The sequence below is a fragment of the Danio rerio genome, chromosome 20 (genome assembly GCF_049306965.1).
Source record: "Danio rerio strain Tuebingen ecotype United States chromosome 20, GRCz12tu, whole genome shotgun sequence".
Classification (NCBI taxonomy): Eukaryota; Metazoa; Chordata; class Actinopteri; order Cypriniformes; family Danionidae; genus Danio; species Danio rerio.
In genome coordinates, this window is record NC_133195.1 from 52,194,316 (window position 1) to 52,215,269 (window position 20,954).

A 20,954-nucleotide genomic window follows, 5' to 3' on the forward strand; every position below is an offset into this window, starting at 1 on the left:
TGATTCTTCCTATAGTAAAGTCATGCAATGTGAATGTCCCTGTCGCCGATCCATCTTGCAGTTTAAACAAAGCATTGACGAAACGCTAGCCCAGATAGTCATGCAGTGTGAAAACATCTGTGACACGACTACTTTGAAAATCATGCAGTCTGAACTCGGCATAACACGTATATTTTCCTCATGTTTACAGATTGATATTTTTCTGGTGCCATATCTCTGTTGTTAGTAGTTTTGTAAAGTATAAACAGATGTTTCAATATAATATCAGGGCTCAACAATAAGGACTGCCCGGTGGCCCAGGGCCAGCGTGAGAGACGCTTGGGACAGTAGACAGGATCATTACTGGCCCGATTAGGACAGTGCTGCTTTGTCACTAACATTTATTTGTCTGCGACTATTTCAGTTATTTGCATTTTAAGCTTGTGCTTTTAAGTCTTTAAACACTCCCTTCTCAATGAAGTCGTAAACACCATATTGCTTTCCGGTTCCGCTTATCAGATTTGATGTTTTGAGCATGCTTTTTTTCCCGCAACCTGGGAACAACCAGTACAGAGAAGAAACGGCAACATGGCGGCAACATCAAATTATAAGGCTAAAAGAAAATGTCTGTTTGTAACGTCTTGGAAGCAGAAATTTACGTGTGAACAACGCGACAAAAAAATAAAAAAAAAACTGTCTGCCCACAGTCAGCCCACCTTTTGTTAAATAATTTCGAACCGCAATGAAATACCTGCACATTTTCCATACTGCTCTTTGTGTCACGATAACCAGAGATCGCTGGTTCTCTCACTATATCCATGGTCTACACTTCCACCTTCTTTTGGATTACATATGCATACATGCTCTCCGGTCACACTCACGCCTGCTCATTCATCTAGCCTGATTACACTAGCAACACCTGAGGACTTTCAGAGACTGATTACACACCCTACATAAGCCACACATTCACCCATCCAGTTTGCCGAGTCTTGTTAGCTATCAGTGACATTACAACGCGTTTCTCCTTGCCTTGTTTCCCGTGTTTAGACCTTAGCCTTTTTTATCCGTGTTCTCCTGTTTAGCCGCCTGCCTTACGACCTATTGCCTGTTATACGACTACGATTCTGGACTGCCTTCATATACCCGTTTACACCTGATTTGACCATTGCTTGCCTGACGCTGAATAAACCTGCATTGTGGATCTTACCTCCAATTGTCTCCGTTACAGTTTGCATAAAACTTTTATTAATTTTTTTTAAGTATTGAAATTATAGATTCACAGACTTTATTTTTGACACATTATTTTAAAATATGCGGCTGAAAAATAGCTATTAACTTTTTTTTTTTTTGGCAGGGCAAGTAAAAATCTAATCCACTGGCCCGATCAGACCAGTAGAAAAAATCCATAGCGTTGAATCCTGAAGACTGACATTTACTTTCTTCTCTGTGAATTTATGTTGATGGTTTTTACTGCAAATGTCGCATCCATAATGCTGGAATTGCTCATTTACAACCTTGACTACTGCAGCACGGGTGTGTTGGAGGGTTTGAAACAGTATACCGCCTTTTCCAACTTCTTTTTGCCCTCAAATGACGAACAAAAAGGAACTTTTGTTTGAAGTATATCAGAGACTTCAGTGTAAGAAACTCATACAGATCTGGAACCACTTGAGGGTGAGTAAATAGTGCGTAAACGCTCATTTTTGAGTGAACTACCCCTTAAAAACCTGGTGTAAACGCATCTGTATGACAGGGACAGAATGGAAATAATGCGCTCTTTGCTGGAGTGTAAATCTGGTTTGGTAATGCATCTCTCACCTCGTGGCCAGAAATGTGCTGCAGTCATCAGAGCTGTGATCTGGGAGAGCGTGAGTGGAGATGAGGCTCAGGTTGTTGAATCTCAGATGAGGACTGGCAGAAAAGAGAAACAAGAAGACAGTCAAATAATGCCCTTTTCATCGACTCTCTGCATCTAGACGTTATATAGAATCGCTGATGCTCAGATGCCAATTGGTTTCAGGTATAGAAAACGCATCTGGCTGAGGATTTGAGTGTGTGTAGAACAGATCTTGTCCATTTTGGATAATGAGGCTATTTTAGTCCAATTTTTCTTTTTTTTTTTTTTTGTTCTGTGCAGAAATGAATGCCATTGAACGAGGAGAGGACAGTAACAAAAGCACGCGGGTGTGTGTGAGGTTATTCTGCAAACACTCGACGGACAGATGCTGAAATCCCTTAATTTCCAGCGCAGCTCTGGGCCGCATTAAAGCGCTTTCTTCTCCAGCCATCACAGTAAAAGCCTTTCCTTTTGTTTTGTCTTGTTTTGTGTGGTGTGTGTAGTGGCCCCCCCCCCGCCGCCCCTCGTCCCCTCAGGAGTGTAAAAAGGTCTCTTGTCATGTAAATGACCTGTTTTGTGTGTGTGGAAAGACATGATCTGTATCTGCAGCGGAGAGGAAATCAGGCCTCGGCATTGATCAGACTGAGCAGATCTGCCTTCTAACGCTCTAGATCGTACCAGTTGACATGCGAATTAGATTTAGGTGCAGATCTGGACTACCGCATAAAACATGAGATGAGAACGCTGCTTTTTCGAATGGTTAATTTTGGCTGAATATGCAGGACTGTTATTTTATAGGTCATTTTATCATATGTACAGTTGAAGTCAGAATTATGAGCCCCCCTTTGATTTTTTTTTTCATTTTTACTTTTTTTTCCAAATGATGTTGAACAGATTCAGGAAATTTTCACAGTATGATTGATAATATTTTTTCTTCTGAAGAAAGTCTTATTTGTTTTATTTCAGCCAGAATAAAAGCAGTTTTCATTTAAAAAATAAATAAAAATTAAGGTCAAACTTATTAGCCCCTTTAAGCTATTTTTTTTTTCGAAAAAAGTCTACTGAACAAAACATCGTTATACAATAACTTGCGTAATAACCCTAACCTGCCTAGTTTTTTTTACCATAATATTTTTATTTTTCGTTTTCAGTTTGAACACATTGAAATACAACATTTTACAAACATTTTACAACAATAATAACCTTGCTGCATTTAGAAATTATACAAAATATAAGGATATATATATATATATATATATATATATATATATATATATATATATATATATATATATATATATATATGTATATATATATATATATATATATATATATATATATATATATATATATATATATATATTTATAATAAAAACTAAAAGCAAACAACAAAAAATAAATAAATAAAATAAAAATAAATGAAAATAAAACTGCTCCTCTTTTTTTTTCAATAATGGTAATCTATTCAAACATGACAATTATAATCATACTGAGTACTTGGCAAAGCAAATATATATTAAGTAATGTATCCATGCAAAACTATAAAGCTGGAACTGGAACATTATCCATCAAAAATTATTCATCAACTTCTTCCTCTGTTAATTCCACTTCTTTGATATAACTAATGAAAGGACTCCATATGTTTTCAAATACACGTTGTTTAGCTTTTAGTATATAAGTTATTCTTTCTAATGGCAGACTTGACAACATTTGTTTTATCCATTGAGTAGCGTTTGGTCTTTGCATCTTTGTCCATAGCAAAGCTACACATCTTTTGGCATAAAGCAAGCTCAGGTCTATAAATACTTGTTCGCTTCTTCTATAGTTTGAGTCCTCTGGGTATAAACCTAGCAAAAAAAGCTTTGGGTCGAGGAGGATTTGTTTTGAAATAATTTTTTCACTTATATCTCTCACCTCTTCCCAAAATAATTAAATTTTTGTGCACTGCCAAATACAGTGAAACAAGGTTCCTCTAGCTTCCAAACATTTTGTACATATATCTGGTATGTTCTAACCTGCCTGGTTAACCTAATTAACCCAGTTAAGCCTTTAAATGTCACTTTAAGCATTATAGTAGTGTCTTGAAAAATATCTAGTCAAATATTATTTACTGTCATCATGGCAAAGATAATTATTTGAGATAAGTTATTAAAACTATTATGTTTTTAAATGTGTTGAACAAATCTTCTCTCCGTTAAACAGAAATCAGGGGGAAAAAAAGAAACGGGGTCTAATAATTCAGGGGGAGTAATAATTCTAACTTCAACTGTATATGTGGACAAAATTGCTGGTAACCTTCCATTGAAGAAGGAAAAACTACACTGGTCACTGAAATAACCTCCAAAAAGTAATGATTAATTTAAAAAATGACTGAAATAAAACTAATGAAAATCAGATTGCTTTCGAATTGTGGCTTAAAAGAACCATTAATAAAGACAAACTAAAGTGTACACCTGACAAAAGTCTTGTTGCCTATCCAAGTGTTAGTAACAACCAATTTTAACTTGACTTCTAGTTGATCATTTGGGATTAGAAGTGTCTTATATGAAAGGCAAAGGCCTCTAGATTACGCTTATTTTACCAAAATAAAATATGATCATGCCTTGATTATTAATGATTTAATTAGGACAGTAATGTCTGACTTTGCTCAGACAAACGATTTGTCACTTAAAAATAATGTTCATCAAGATTCTTTGGATTCATCTTCAATGTCTCCTCGTCCATCTTACACCAGACATGCTCAATAATGTTCATGTCTGGTGACTGGGCTGGCCAATCCTGGAGCACCTTGACCTTCTTTGCTTTCAGGAGCTTTGATGTGGAGGCTAAAGTATGAGAAGGAGCGCTATCCTGCTGAAGAATTTGCCCTCTCCTGTGGTTTGTAATGTAATGGGCAGCACAAATGTCTTGATACCTCAGGCTGTTGATGTTGCCATCCACTCTGCAGATCTCTCGCACGCCCCAATACTGAATATAAACCCTAACCATGATTTTTCCTTTAACAAACTTGACTGATTTCTCTGAGAATCTTGGGTCCATGCTGGTTCCAGTAGGTCTTCTGCAGTATTTGTGAAGATTGAGATGCAGTTCAACAGATGATTCAGCAGAAAAATCCACCTTTTGCCACTTTTCCAAATGATCAACTACATTTACATTTACATTTAGTCATTTAGCAGACGCTTTTATCCAAAGCGACTTACAAATGAGGACAAGGAAGCAATTTACACAACCAAGAGCAACAATGAATAAGTGCTATAGGCAAGTTTCAGGTCTGTAAAGTCTAAGAAGGGAAGTATTAGTAGTATTATTTTTTTTAATCATTAAGTTATCATTTGTGGCTCTTACAACCAGGATTGATGACAAGACTTTTGTCAGGTAGTGTATACCAACAATTTGTCCACATCTGTCTTTATTTCAGTTGGAAATATTTGAATTTATAAACGTTTTGTATATTTATATTATTACTTATAATGATAATGAATTTCCAGTTTCCAGTCAGTGAGTCAAAGAGAAGAAAATCATCAACTGGCACCAAATATCTAAAAGAAAACTGTGAATAGTCTACGTTTGAGGTACTCAATGTCTAATAAGGACTGCCTATTGAAATGTATCGAATGAAATGCTATCAACACTGAAAAAAATTATTCAGAGATGATTCCGTGGATTTACTTAATTTTTTACGTTAAGTGGTTGCAAACAATTTATTTGTGTTGAATTTAAACAAACTAATTAAATTGACCATTATTAAACTTAATTTGTTTGTTTAAATTCAACACGAATAAATTGTTTGCAACAGTTCTGCATGCAACACTTTTTTTCAGGGTAATATTTTACTTGAAGAATCTTAAAAAAATAAAAATGTATACAGGAACAAATCTATCCAGAATGCAAGTGGATAGATAATAGTGTATGTGTGTGTATGTTTTGTTAATTATCTTACAGTTACCCAACATCTGGTAAAAACACACTATAAATATACCGAATTAAATACAATGTAATATTTTATTTCAAGAATCCTGAAAAAATGAACATGGTTCATCCATCTTTTATACAGGAACAAATTTATTCTGAATGTGTGTGGATGGTTATTTGTGTGTTGTAAATTATTTTAGAGCAGGGCTTCTCAAAGTCCGGACCACCAAGGTATCCAATCCAGACCCGACTCTATTTTGTATTACAAGATCATAAGTAAAGGATTGAATTTGTGGATTTCTTTTATTGATGAATGCATAAACCTTGTGTATTAACTGTTTAGTTGTTTGTATTTTTGATTTAAAAAAATGTAAAAATATGGGCCGAAATAAATTTGAAGTCAAAATATTAAAAGTTTTTCTGCGCGACTGTTGACATGACATCCAGTGATCATTTGAGGCTTAACGTGATCGAGCAGACTAAAGCATGCCTGCTTTAACATTTGAATGGATGAAGATGTTGGAAAAGAAAACTTGATGAAGAGAATAGACAGTTCGAAGTTGAATGAACAGATAAGCATGCGTTTATTTTGTCACAAGCCAGAACAAAGCCATTCTGCTTGATTTGTAATGAGGTTGTGGAAATGTGAAACGTCACTATGAACGAAACACTGACATTTTGAACGGCAGTATCCACAAAATACAGACATGAGGACTGCTAAACTACAATTCAATTCCTCTATTTTTATAGCGCTTTTACAATGTAGATTGTGTCAAAGCAGCTTCACATTGAAGATCGTAGTACATTGAAATGGTGTCAGCTCAGTCTTCAGAGTTGAAGTTCAGTTCAGTGTGGTTTAATATTCACTGCTGAGAGTTCAAACACTGAAGAGCAAATCCGTCGATGTGCAGCTCCACAAGTCCTTAACAATGCGCGACAGTGGCGAGGAAAAAAAAAAAAAAAAAAACTTCACCAATTGGCGAAAATAAAGGATTAAAAAAAAAAAATTTGAGAAACCAGGGTGTCACAGTCACACAATGAGAACTAGGAGAGTCATCTCTTCAAGTCAATTTATTCAAAAGAGTGTGGATTGTTCAGCAGGAGGAAGCAGGCAAGTGAATATTCATGGATTGTGATCAGTCTTGTAAACAGTTCATAAAGTAAACAAGAATCTTCATTCAATCATCAGAGAGTAACAGTCACTTCCCTTATTCACAGTTTGATATCCACAGGTTAGGAGAAATGTCCACAGGAGGAGGGAAACTTCCATGGAAGCAGGCGATCAGGGAAGGAGAGGTGAACCTAGTGACTTCGATTCCAGCCGATGAATGACTGGAATCGAGGAGTCTTTATGCTGGGAGGTGATTGCTGGTGCAGGTGAGTGTCATTAGTATTCGGGTGATTGAGCACAGGTGTGGTGAGAGGTAGTCGGAGATGGAGAGCGATGATTGGAGCAGTGGGAACGAGATGGTGAGGGAGGATGGTGATTGGTGCAGCAGGAACGAGCAGGGAGTTGTGACACAGGCTTAAGCTATGGTCACACTAGAGTTTGTGTGTGCGAAATTCTGTCGTGCGGCGCTGCGAAAAGAGGTGGGATTTAACAAGCTTAGACATTTTTAAAAGCGAGCGATTGCTCCATGTTTTAAATTTCTGTCCAGAGAGGTCATGTTTTGATCCTCGATTGGTCTCACGCAGTCAAGTGATGCGATTTCACAGGTCAGAGTTCACCAAGCTTGAACTTTGCATCGCAGCAACCTGCGAAACTCGACGCATGACCCTGCGTTTTCGGTCTGACGCATTCGCGTGCGTATGAATGGAAGTCTATGACAGAAATAGCCCAAAGCTGCGGTCACACCAGAGTTTGAGTTTGTGAAATTCTGTCGTACAGCTCTGCGAAAAGGGGCGGGATTGAACAAGCTTATTAGACATTTTTAAAAGCGAGCGATTGCTCCATGTTTTAAATTTCTGTCCAGAGAGGTCATGTTTTGATCCTCGATTGGTCTCACGCAGTCAAGTGATGCGATTTCGCAGGTCAGAGTTCACCAAGCTTGAACTTTGCACCGCAGCAACCTGCGAAACTTGACGCATGACCCTGCGTTTCCGGTCTGACTCATTCGCGAGCATATGAATGGAAGTCTATGTGAGAAAAAGCCCAGTGTGATCGCAGCTTTAGTTGGGAACGACCATTTCTCCTATGGCCAAACGTCTTGTGCGGAGCTGCAGTCTAGGTGCGGGAGGCTGGAGAACGCTGGACATTCATCGTGTACACCTAAACACCTAAAGTTTTCATTACACACCTTTTGTATTTTTCATTTTATTGGACAGAGGTCTGGATGTAGACCAGGTGCAATTGGCCTGAATGCGATGCTTTTTTTAATGCCCACACCATTGGCCCACACCTAACCCCACCCCTCACAATGACGTCACTAGCTCCATTGAGTGCATTGTGTCTGACATTGCATCTCAGAGATATGCAATCTCAGCTTGCATCATCATGACTGCATCCACACAATATTGGGCCTATCTTTTGTTGTGTTTTGTACAAAAATGCATTATATTACAGGGGTCGAAAATTGCGACCATTTTGGTCGCATATGCGCCCGAAATTTAAGCTGTGCGACTTCATAATATATATTGGGAGCATTCGTGCGACTGCATATAATGGTTGTGGTGCGACCTTTTTTATGTGTTTTTTTTTCTAAAAACGTGCTGAATTGCTCTTCCCTGCCGCTATATTGGTTCATATTAGCTGTCAATCACTCAAGACTTTCCGCTGTCAGATGACAGGGAGGGAGCTTTTGTGACCGCAAATGTGGAATGTAAACGGCTGAAGAGTGAAAAGTACACTGAATCTCGATGCGTTGCATGCACTGCGTGTTCAGCCAACACAATCTCACGGCAATTCGTAACTTTTTCATACTTTTCCTCGTGAGATCAGGCTGCAACAGCGCAAATGTCCGCTAAAACACCATCGCCAAAGAAGCTTGCCTTCACTGAGTTTAAACTGATGCGGGTTATAACAAAGAACAGTATAGCGCCGGTGGTCATCGGGAGAATCCTGCTCTGCCCCCCTCATATTGGTCCGGCTGACTCGCATGCTTTTCCGCAAACACAGAAAAATGAAATTCAGCGCATAACGAGGCTGAGCAATAAAACGACACGAACCGAAACCAAAACTTTTAAAAGTGAGACTTTTCTTCCGTTCTTTTGTCCGTTCTTTCTTTAGGTGTATATTATTTTTCTATTTAATTACTGATGACTGCTTTGCAGCTTTCAGCATTGAATTGAATGATTTATTATATTATTTTGTTTGTTTCGTAGCAGAACTATTATTTATTAAATTGACATGCATATCAAACAACAGTACAAAATAAATATTTCTTACTGCAATGCTTCATTTGGGTTTGATGCAAACCATCAATTTATCTTTCATAAAGTAACAGTATTTTATATAGCAGATAACTTACATTAAAGCACATTCAAGGCAGCATGATGATGAGAAATATAATTCATTATTAGTATTATTGTCATCATCGTCATCATTAATATTTTATAATTATTCAACATTCATTTTGGAATTATTGCACAAATATTAAGTCATCACAAAATTAGTTAGATAGTTGTTTCTGGGTTTTGTTAGTCCCAATTGATGTTGTTTTCAAATACAATAAATACCTTAAAATACAACTTGTCAAATATATCATTCAATTTTTCTTGTGCTTCTAAATTTTTTCTGGTGCTCCTAATTTTTTTCTGGTGCTCCTAAATATTTCAGGTATGGAGCACCGGTGCTATCAAGTAAGAAAGTTAATTTCGAGCCCTGTATTATATTAGTCATTTTGCCACATTTGCATTGTATTTAATGTGTTTTGAACACAAATTCCACTATATTTAAAGAAAAAAAACATAGTGTTGACTTATTATGCATATTATGGATGTTTATTAAAAACAAGATATGCTAAATGAATTGTTCCGGACCTTTGACTTTAATAAAAATTCAGATTTAGACCTTTTAATGTAGACATTGACAACCCCTGTCTCAAGCCTGATTTATACTTCTGCGTCAAGTGACCGGCGTAACCCACGGCGCATGCAACGTACGTGGCTGTGCATTTATACTTCTGCGCTCTGTCTCTTTTGGTCTGCATTAACACTTCCGAAACGCTAGTTGGCAGTGAGGTGTAAATGTTCCTCTGTGTCGAGTTTCTTCGCTGTTGTTTTGCTTTTCCTGAACACTTCCTGGATGTACAAGTGGCTCAAACTCGCTCATTTTGAGGCAGGAACCGGCAGACGTGCAACAACTTTAACTATGAGGTAAACACAAAACAAAACTTTCCATCAGGAGCTCCTTCACGGGACTCCACACTTGTAAACAATCGATCGCGCCATTCGCACGGCTCTCGGTCCCGCCTAGACTCGTCAGCGCTACCAAGCCGACCAATCACAGAGCTTACGCTACGCGTCGTTGCGACGTGTAGTTACATTTTTTGAGAGGTGCACGTCAGTGACAGCGACGGCCACGGCAAAGGGCTATGCGTCAGCGCCGTAGCATACGCCGGCGTTTGACGCAGAAGTATAAATCAGCCTTTAGAGGCATTTATAAATACATCTAATTAAATGCAATCTAATATTTTATTTAAAGACTATTGGAAAAAAATTAAAACAAATTGTCCATCTTTTATACAAGAACAAAACCATCCTGAATGTGTGTCGATTGTTAATCTTATGTGTGTGTGTTTTGTGTCGTCAGTCAGTTCTTGACCAGCAGCTCACAGCAGCTCTGCTCTTATCAGCAGCTGACAGGCCTCTATTGTGGCCGGTGTCTGACTGCTAAGTTTAGGGGCCAAGCAGGGGCCGAGCATCTTTATCGGCCCTCTGTGGCCCCGGCGCTTGAGCCCGTCCTCAGGGGTGATAAAGGATGAGAGGGCGAGCGTGCGGATTTGGTTTGACAGATAAGCGCTGTCGGCCGTGGCCTCCACCTTCTCCATTAGTCAGAGGCCGAGCGGCCATAAGTTTAGTGGACACTAACTGCCTCATTAGTCAAGTCATTAGCCACGGCAAACAGCGACTGCGGCCTGCAGAACAGCGGCGGGGCTAATTAAAGGGCCAGAGCGTGACCTCCACACACTGCCAGCTCCAGACAGCTGCGTGCCCGTGCTGCCTGCCAAACACACACACATAACCACACACACACACATGAGCGCAGAGTGACCCCTGGTTGCCAGGCGGTTATCAGCTTTCAGGCAACAAGAACGGCCTTAAATCGCAGCTTTGTTTGATCAAACTCAGCGTCGTCTGACAGCCTCAAGAGAAATGACGTCCTGAAAGTGAAATCCTTTAGAGTCAAGTGACAGAGATTACGTTTTTGTAGTACCATCAATTTTTGTAGAATGAATTGTGTTTTTGTTGTCTGAATGTCAACACTGTAAAAAAAATCTCATTGCCTTCATTCTTTTTAGGCTTTGATCATTATTGTGCCATTTTGGTGCCTGTCACATTAAATTAAAATAGATACAGATACTTGTGTGTCAGCATAGTGGCAGATTTAAAAACGAGACTAATATTCTATGCTTTTCCCATCTGATGACATGTACTGTACAAATGGAGAATGCAGGGCTGATAGTGGAAAAAATTCCTGAGCCTGAACTTTTTTCCTTGCCCCTGAGGTGAGTAGGGGTGGGGGTACTATGTATGCAACGCACTTTTAACACATAACTTGTGGGCCCCTGGGCCCAAATATATTAACAGCCTATGTGTAACCCTGATCATCATTATTGTCAAGTGGCTCTTTTTAGACACATGCCAGTAATGTCAGTGACACATGCCAGTGTCAGTGATCTTGTGACATGTGCCAGTAGGTGTCAGTATAAGCACGTTATAAGCACATTAATCTTATAAGTCTCTGTGCTTTAATATTTAAAAATCATTAGGCAAATGACACCTGTTATCTTACATGCATATATGTTATGAGTTTTCAACATGCATTTTATTATAACTTTTTAAAGGATATTATTTAAAATACCTTAAAATGAAAATAAGTTAAATAATAAAATAAACGAATGAATTAAAAACATAGAGAAGTCCATATTGTAGGGAACAAAGGAACTGCCAGGATGCAATAATATACAGTACAACAGATAAGTGTAACCCCTCCCATACATAAGCATGCCACAATAAATTTGACTGACATGTACTGTCAAATGACTATATTACGTACGGAAGTATGACTACGAATACATAAAATAAATGCGTTTAAATTAAAACATCGTGGAGTAGTTCAGCAAATAAACTAACTTGCGACGCGATAAATTAGGTTAAAAGTCGCGTAATGATTAAATATGGTTTTGCTCGTGTTAATTAATGTCATAAGCTTCGCCGGGTGTCGATGTCACTGCAGTGACATGCAGCGCGACACTCTGAGTGACACAGGTCACTACACATGCCACTAGCGAGTGACACATGACAGTGGAAAACCGGACGTGCCACCGGAATGTGCCAGTGTCATCTGTACGTCAGATGTCGTGTCACTCCATGTTAAAACTGCTACTGTGAATCCGCGTTCAAGCGCACACAATAAGCTAAAACTCGCCCCAAGCACCGGCAAAAACAAATAACAATGAATGTGTCGAGGAAAGAGTAAGGACATATCTTAATTATTTATTAATAAACTTATTCTGAGTCAGTGTCGCAAAGATCCTGACTGGCAATCTCCTCTTGGACTCGCCTTTAGAAATTCATCTTTACGGATTACATGAAGGAGTTTTCTTGTTTTCGATTTGTTTTATTTCGTCAAGTAATAATTTAAAGCTTTCTATAAATATATTTATTATGTCTGTGAGGCATATACATTTTGCTTCATTTTGTTAAGCGCTCCTGTTCAAAAACCAGACGACAGAAAGCGCATAATTTTGGTTTTCTTTATTTTATAAAAACGCTGTAATGTTTTTTGATGTATTACTCGTACTTTGTGAGCAAAAATGACGGATAACTTTAAATTGCTCCCACTGAAAAAATGCAAGTGATTGCTCTGGCGCCTCGATGTCCTGCAAGCTTTTTATAAGCAAACTATGCGCCTAATAGCACACATTCTTTAACGTTTAAGCTACCCTTGTTTTATACTTGAACTGTTTTATATCTTTTATTTTAGGCAAGTCGTGATGATCTGAGAAGGCAAACTGATCAAACAGACAATGATGGTCTTCCGCTGGGCGCTGTTTGTTAAAAAAACTTATTTTTAACGAATAAAAATGCTCCAAACGTTTTTCTAAATAAGCGTTTTTCTAAATAATAAAAAACGAAACTAAATATAAACACTTTGCCATTAGGATACATACAAAACTGAACTATTTCATAGCTGAAACACTAAGTTGTTTAAGGAGAAGGGGGAAATATATTTTTGTCCCGTCTATTGCTTCACCGTTATTTCGAGAATAAACCCAGCGTAAATATGCAGATGTCATTCCCAAAACATATCAGCGTATGTGCCGAAAACGAAAGTTTCATACAAATTCTGAATGGATTATAGCCTGGAAAGTGCAAAGCACGCTCCTCTTATTATCACTAAAAAGCGCCACTAATCTTAGTTCATAGAGATCTCACAAAGATCCGTTATCATTTATAAAGCTCTCTAAATTACACAATTAATCTTTTATTTACATGGCGTCTACACTCAAAAGATGATTCACGAGCACACAAAATGGCACTTAATAAAAACCAATCCGGCGCTTTCAGCAGTGAGTGAATGATAGATCAATATCCGTGAACCTGATTTTTTTTCCCCCGCAGCTAGGCTTGCCACGGTGTTGACGGTGATACCGGTGTTAAGACGCAACACCGGTGACATCACTTTTCTACCGTGACACCGTCCCCACATTTGTTTTTTAAGTAGTCGTTTTTTATTTTTTTTTATTAAACATTTATTTAAAATAAATGGAAAATATAATTATAAATAATTGACTTAAAACGAGAGCATGCTCTATAATTAAAATCTAAAGCTACAGTGCGTCATATTTCATTTACCACGTGAGGAGAAAGAGGAGTCGAATTTACAGAAAGAGGATGGCGGACGATTTATTGTCAAAACGCTATGCAAAGGCGCATATTTGGCAAAATTTTGGGTTCAAACCAAATGCATAAGAGAACCTGACGACGTTAATGAGGCGATCTGCAAACTTTGCCTGACAAAGGTGGCAGTATCTGGAAACATAACTAATTTATACACGCACCTTCATGTTTAACTATGGGTGGGTCGCGGATAGATCCATACATACGCAACGCATACTCTCATTTAAAAAAAATTTAACGCGACCATCATCTCACAATGTTTAATAATAAATATCTTTTTTTTTTAATTAAAACGAGTGATTTAGCAATGCTGCGCCATTGACAATCCAACTGCAGAGAAACATCGTGGCAACGTGAGGACTTTTTCCGAAGTTCAGCTGTTCTTATTTCCACTTGATTATGTGTTTAATGTCAAAAAAATCCATAATGTCTAGGCCAAAAAGATCGAATCCTGTGTATGCGCGCATCTTTTATAACTGAGGCCGCTCTCTTCAAAAACCGAAAGTTGCTTCTTCTGTCTGGCAATATTTTGGCTTTTAATATATGAAAAGTTTATTTAGATGAGCCAATATTAAAAATTGCAATAAAGTAACTGAGACGTGCGGCCACACATCGAATCTGAGGACTGATTTCTCTCTCTCTCTCTCTCTCTCTCTCTCTCTCTCTCTCTCTCTCTCTCTCTCTCTCTCTCTCTCTTTCTCTCTCTCTCTCTCTCTCTCTCTCTCTCTCTCTCATTCAGACATCGAGCCACAACACAAGTCAAGTTGCAAAACTTAGGCAGGTGCAGCTGACAGGTAGAATAGCTGAAGCCTTTACGAAATCTGTCAAAATGCACCTCTGAAATTAATAGGCATAAATGTCTTTGAGCCAAAAAAAAGTCTATTGGTAGGATATCTGTAAAAACGCAATTGGAGCCAAAGATATGAGCTGTGTAGCCTATAAATTATAGGCCTATTATTTCGAATAAAATGAAAACAAAAATTAACAATTCATTGCATTTTTCGTTTGATAAAAATATACGTAAACGAAAAAAAATCAAAGGGTGGCTAATTTGTATTAATGTGTTTTAATTTTAATGAAAATATGCTCAGCATATTTAATTAACGGCTATACGCCGTCAATAGACAAGCCATTCTAAACATTATTTTACCGTGTACTGGGTTATAATGTATATTTTACAATAAAAACTAAACGTAGCATGTCTCGCTGTCATTTAAAACGTGTAATTCATACCACACCAGAGCTGTGGACCTGTAGTGTTTAAACTTACAGGGCGGTTGGTCAATAGTCTTAATTCGCACTGAACTCCAATCCGAGGGACTCGATAGTTACTCGATAGACAACATTAACTTGAGAGAATTAAAAAAGAAAAGTTTTTTTTAAAGGAACAACGTGCAAATCTGCAACAAATAAAATAAAAATAAAACGTCTTGGCAGTGCTGTGTGTATTCCGCCATTGACAGTGTGAGACGCCCTTATGCTGCGCCTGTAACTGCCGCTTGTAAGAGAGATCAAAGCTGTATCAATAAAACCAAAAAGCAAGATCATTTAGTTATAAATATTCCATAACAATACTTATCGAAATATTTATACATTTACATGTTGTTTATTGAGATTGTGTGATCTGTATAGGTTGTCTGATCTTTCCAGAAGCTGTAAACTGACACATGCGGTGTTTAGCTCTGACGAGGCGCTTTTATTTAGCCTGCCCTTTGATTTTTTACATAATGTTTCAATTCTTAATTTTTTTTCATATAGTTTAATTATAAAATGAGTGCTCGCTTGTTTAGTTGTGATTATTATGCAAGGATCATATTTCATATTCGGTTTATTCTTCAATAGCCTAAATTCGTTAATAATGTATTTTATAAACGGATTGTTCATAAGGACTAAGCTGTTAATATATAACATAGGCGTTTATGGTTGTTATTTGTATGGTTCCAACTTACACAGTTTTTTCAGCCTGTAGCAGTGTTGTGTTTTATTCGTTATGTAAATAAAAGTTATGTTTTGTTTAATAACAGGGATTTTTTTTGTAGTTTCCTTTCCGTCCATTCAAACAATTGACACCGAATTGGCAACTCCCGCAAAACTGAAAGTGAAAGTATTATACGCACGCATTTATAAGCTATTTAAAATCAGAAAAAAAGAGGAAATGAAAAAATGCCCACTCCCACGGTGATACCGGTATTACCGGTGTTGTCACATGTCGATTAACCGGTGGGGAAATTTCCTCACCGTCACAACCCTACCCGCAGCCACAGTACGCCGGAAATCCGGCGTGGTGCCGGAACGCTATCACCCCTGAGAATGTCACACAAAGTGTCTATGCAGACTGCTTCAAAATGTGCCACACACTCCTCATTGGAGACAGGTCGGGACTGCAGGCAGGCCAGTCAAGAACCTGTATCCTCTTCCTCCTAAAGCCTGATTTATACTTCTGCGTCAAGTGACCGGCGTGACCCACGGCGCATGCAACGCGCGTAGCTGTGCATTTATACTTCTGCGTGCTGTCTCTGTTGGTCTGAATTAACACTTCCGAAATGCTAGTGGGCAGTGAGGTGTAAATGTTCCTCTGTGTCGAGTTTCTTCTCTGCTGTTTTGCTTTTCCTGAACACTTCCGGGATGTACAAGTGGCTCAAACTCGCTCATTTTGAGTCAGGAACCGGCGGACGTGCAACAACTTTAACTATGAGGCAAACACAAAACAAAACTTTCCATCAGGAGCTCCTTCACGGGACTCCACACTTGTAAACAATCGCTCTATTGGGCTCGCGTCCAGCTCGCACCATTCGCGTGGCTCTTGGTCCCGGCCAAACTCGTCAGCGCTACCAAGCCGACCAATTACAGAGCTTGCGCTACGCGTCGTTGCGACGTGTAGTTACAATTTTTGAGAGGTGCACGTCAGTGACGCCGACGGCCACGGCGAAGGGCTATGCGTCAGCGCCGTAGCATACGCCGGCATTTGACGCAGAAGTATAAAATAGCCTCAAGCCAGAACGTTGTAATCTGTGCTGAATGTGGTTTGGCATTGTCTTGTTAAAATATGCATGGACGTCCCTGGAAAAGAAGGCAGCATATTGTGCTCTGAAATCCCTATGTATCACAGAAGTGCAAGTTACCTTTGCTGAGGACACTGACACGACCCCATACCATGGCAGACCCTGGCTTTTGGATTTGTTGCTATAGTAATCGTCTGGATGATCCTTTTCTTCTGTAGTCTGAAGCGCACTGTGTCTATTTTTCCCAAAATATACCTGAAATACGGACTCGTCTTACCACATTACACATTTCCACTGTGTAATGGTCCATCCCAGATGCCTTTGAGGTGCTTCTGGACACTGTTAACATAGGGCTTTCTTTTAGCACAGTACAGTTTTAGCATTTGTGGATGTAACTACATATTGTGGTACTTGACAGGTTTTCCAAAGTAGTCCTGAGCCCATGTGGTGATCTGGATTATAGATGAATGAGGAGTCTTGATGCAGTGCCGCCTGAGAAATCGGAGATCATGATTTCCCAGCTTAGGCTTGCGCCCTTGTCCTTTACACACTTAAATTCCTCCAGATTCCTTTACTTTTGTACTGATGTGCTGCACTGTTGAAGGTAAAATATCCAAATGTCTTCCTCTTTTTCTTTGAGGAACATTGTTTTAAAACAGTTCAATAATTTTCTCACTTATTTGTTGGCAAACTGGCGATCCTCAGCCCATCTTTGCTCCTAAAGAACTAGAACTTTCTTGGATGCTGCTTCTGTACCAAATCATAATTACAATCACCTTTTTTTCACATCACATCATTATTTAACCAATTTACCTGATTACTAGCCCTAAATTGCTCCTGTGCCAACTGTTTTTTTAAATGTGTTACAAGAACCAAAAATAGAATGTGTTTATTTTGAAAAAAACAAAACAAAACAAAACAAAACATGAGGAACACATTAAATAATGTCAATAAACAATAAAAAATGTAAAAAACAAAACAAAAAAGAGAGTAAATTTAGAAATCACTTCTTTTTTTTATTGCGTTTTATTGTATTTTCCATATATTCCCAACTGATTTGAGGTTTAAATAAATACTTCTATTTACCAAAATTTAATTACATTGCTTAAGGGTGACTGTAAAGACATTTCTATTATTAAATCCGAGTATGGATATATTTAGTATACCGAGTATACTAGCATAATTAGTATATATCCCGATATATTTTATTAATTTCTATTAAAAAATATTAAGCAGCACAGCTGTTTTCATCATTGATAATAAAAATATATACAATTTATTAGAAAACTATCAGATTAGAATGATTTCTTAAGGATCATGTGAGACTGATGAATGGAGTAATGATGGTGAAAATTCAGCTTTCAGTCCCAGGAATTAATGACATTTTAACATATATTCAAATAGAATACCATTCGTTTAAGTTGTAATTATAATTCACAATATTTATGTTTTTATTTACATTTTTGGTGAGAATAATGTTAATAATCAGCAGGCTCATTCTGAAAATGTACCACTATATACATTTCTGGAGAGCGCTAAATACATGCCAGGAGCTACGTTTTTTTTGCAGTTTTTGTTTTGGCAAATTCACCAAAGGCTGCTGTGTATGTTTTTAGATCTCAAATGTTTCCACGAGTGCCATTCATGACTGCTATTCTCATGTAAACCCACCAGACTGACTGACTAAACCATCGACTTACCCACCCTCCTTCTTCCCTAAACCCAGCCAAAAAAAAAAAAAGAAGCACCGATTGACCAGCCCACCCACTTCCCTAAACCAACCAACAGTTTTAAAAAGCAATCCAGAAAAAGAAAAGCCCTCGTCTGATTTTGACCAGTTTTCAGATTTTACCCCATTCTCACCCTGTTATTTACTTGTTAATTTTATTTTTTGGCTTCTGTTTTTGTCTTAGCTGCTTTCTGGAACTGTTCTTCGCCGGACTCGAACTCTGTTGTCATGGTCAACTCCTCTCAAATCCGACGACGTACATGGTGAGCTACTGGACAAACTGGTAACATCGGAAAAGCCATCAATACGGAGGTAAGCGGTCAGCTGGTAGAGTGAAACTACATCCCCATAGTGTTCGTTTTAAAGATGAAATGCAGCCATACGTACTTCTGGCTACGTAATTCGTGATCTCCAGAAATGTAGATAAGGCTACATTTTCAGAATGAGCGTTTTTGTTAATAATTGTACGACCTATATATCTTATATATAGCAACTTTATTGGTGAGCTGAAGAAAATCTATTGAATGCCAGCAAATTTGTTTGTAAATGAAAACTCTGATGTTTAACAAAATGTAGGTCATTTACAGTCTCATTAGAGTGACATGTAGATGCACAAAAGCAGATGCACAATTATCTTAGAGAGACTCAATGCAAGGAGTCACCGCTTAATAAATACAATCTAATATTTTATTTGAAGATTTTTCACTGCATTGTCTGGCGTTCAAACACAAAGAGATCTCTGTCCAGAGGCAGAAGGATCCAGAATACAGGTATTAATCGGCTCATGCTGGGCTGAGTGTTATTATATAAAGCCGTAAGCTCAGATTTCATGCAATCATTGTTTGGCTCAGATCCCTGAGGGTCACTCTCACTAATTATAATCACGCTTGAGATGATCGCCCTCCACCCCAGAAAAAAAAAACACACACACACACGAATACCTAGCTGTTTCTTCAAAAAGAAAATCACAAATGCTATTTAGGGCTTGATTGAGCGCTTGATTGAAGTAGTGTTTCCAAAATGGAGACGCTTACCAGAATGTTAGAGCTTCGAGGAACGCTAAAGCCGTGTCTGACGCTCCCACCACCACGATTCTGGCATTGATGGTGACCTTCGGCTCCATGGCCAGTTTTCTGTTTGTGTGGTACAGCGCAAAAGGAGCCTGGCGGGAGGAAATCACAAAAAAAAACGAGTTAGTGTCATCTGACCCTGAAAATATTAATTAGGCTGGCTTATGGTTTAAACAGCACCAAAGAAAATTAATAGAAATTAAGATTTATATTCAGCATTGATGCGTTACATTTTCATTCATTCATTTTCTTGTCGGCCTAGTCCCTTTATTAATCCGGGGTCGCCACAGCGGAATGAACCGACAACTTATCCAGCAAGTTTTTACGCAGCGGATGCCCTTCCAGCCGCAACCCATCTCTGGGAAACATCCACACACACACACTCATACACTACGGACAATTTAGCCTACCCAATTCACCTGTACCGCATGTCTTTGGACTGTGGGGGAAACCGGAGCACCCGGAGGAAACCCACGCGAAGACAGGGAGAACATGCAAACTCCACACAGAAACGCCAACTGAGCCGAGGCTCAAACCAGCAACCCAGCGACCGTCTTGCTGTGAGGCAAAAGCACTACCTAATGCGCCACTGCCTTGCCCCTTGCATTACATTTTAAACTTTCTATTTATAAAAAAGAGAAAAGAATATAAAAATATGAAGCAGGAGTGTTTATGTACACTGATCATTAAAGATATTAACCTTATAGCCTAAAATAGGGATCACCAAACTTGTTTCTAGAGGTTCAGCTCCAGAACTTAGCTCCAACCCTAATCAAACACACCTGAACAAGCTAATCAAGGTCTTACTAGGTATTCTTAAAACACCCAGGCAGGTGTGTTGAGGCAAGTTGGAGCTAAACCCTGCAGGGCACCGGACCTCAAGGAACGAGATTGGTGACCCCTGACCTAAAAGATCAAAAAATATGCAGACGCTTTATAGCAAATGTCTTCAACTACTATATAAAAAACATCAATTAATAATTTGATGTAATGAACTTGCATATGTTGTTGTATTCTGCTTATTGTTCCTAAGACCTCATGAATAGGCATGGGACGATAACCGTTTTCAAGGTATACCGTAATACCATTCCTAAGGTATGTGTAAGATTTTTTTATTTACATTTTTTGTTTTTTAGGTCAACAGTATCTTCAGCAAAATAGATATCCAAAGATGCTCTTTTAAATTGTAAGGAAATCTGTGTTTGAAACTAATGAAGACAGCAGAAATCAATGATTCATTTTAATTATTTAGCCTGACATGTTTACTGCTCCAAACTACAGGGTGGGCCATTTCTATGGATACACCCTAATAAAATGGGATTGGTTGGTGATATTAACGTCCTGTTTGTGGCACATTAGTA

At 38.3% G+C, this 20,954-nt stretch overlaps 1 protein-coding gene and 2 long non-coding RNA genes across 9 annotated transcripts in view; 1 reads left to right on the forward strand and 2 right to left on the reverse strand.

Moving 5' to 3' along the window:
- Nucleotides 1-20,954, reverse strand: part of cfap61 (cilia and flagella associated protein 61) — a 110,198-nt gene that overhangs the window by 26,465 nt on the left and 62,779 nt on the right. For all 7 annotated transcript variants that reach the window (XM_001342490.10, XM_017352573.4, XM_073933760.1 and 4 more), the window contains 2 exons: nucleotides 19,558-19,685; nucleotides 1,798-1,890 (listed from right to left, as the gene is read on the reverse strand). In XM_001342490.10, the coding sequence (XP_001342526.6) occupies nucleotides 1,798-1,890; nucleotides 19,558-19,685 (221 nt within the window). The remainder of the gene's footprint in view (nucleotides 1-1,797; nucleotides 1,891-19,557; nucleotides 19,686-20,954) is intronic.
- LOC141379475 (uncharacterized) lies at nucleotides 1,809-20,223 on the forward strand. Its single transcript, XR_012396232.1, has 4 exons — nucleotides 1,809-1,999; nucleotides 2,117-2,271; nucleotides 6,947-7,105; nucleotides 18,708-20,223. It is a non-coding gene; the product is annotated as an uncharacterized lncRNA (long non-coding RNA).
- On the reverse strand, nucleotides 8,938-18,884 carry LOC141379473 (uncharacterized). Its single transcript, XR_012396230.1, has 3 exons — nucleotides 16,110-18,884; nucleotides 10,314-11,344; nucleotides 8,938-9,766 (listed from the first exon to the last, which is right to left on the reverse strand). It is a non-coding gene; the product is annotated as an uncharacterized lncRNA (long non-coding RNA).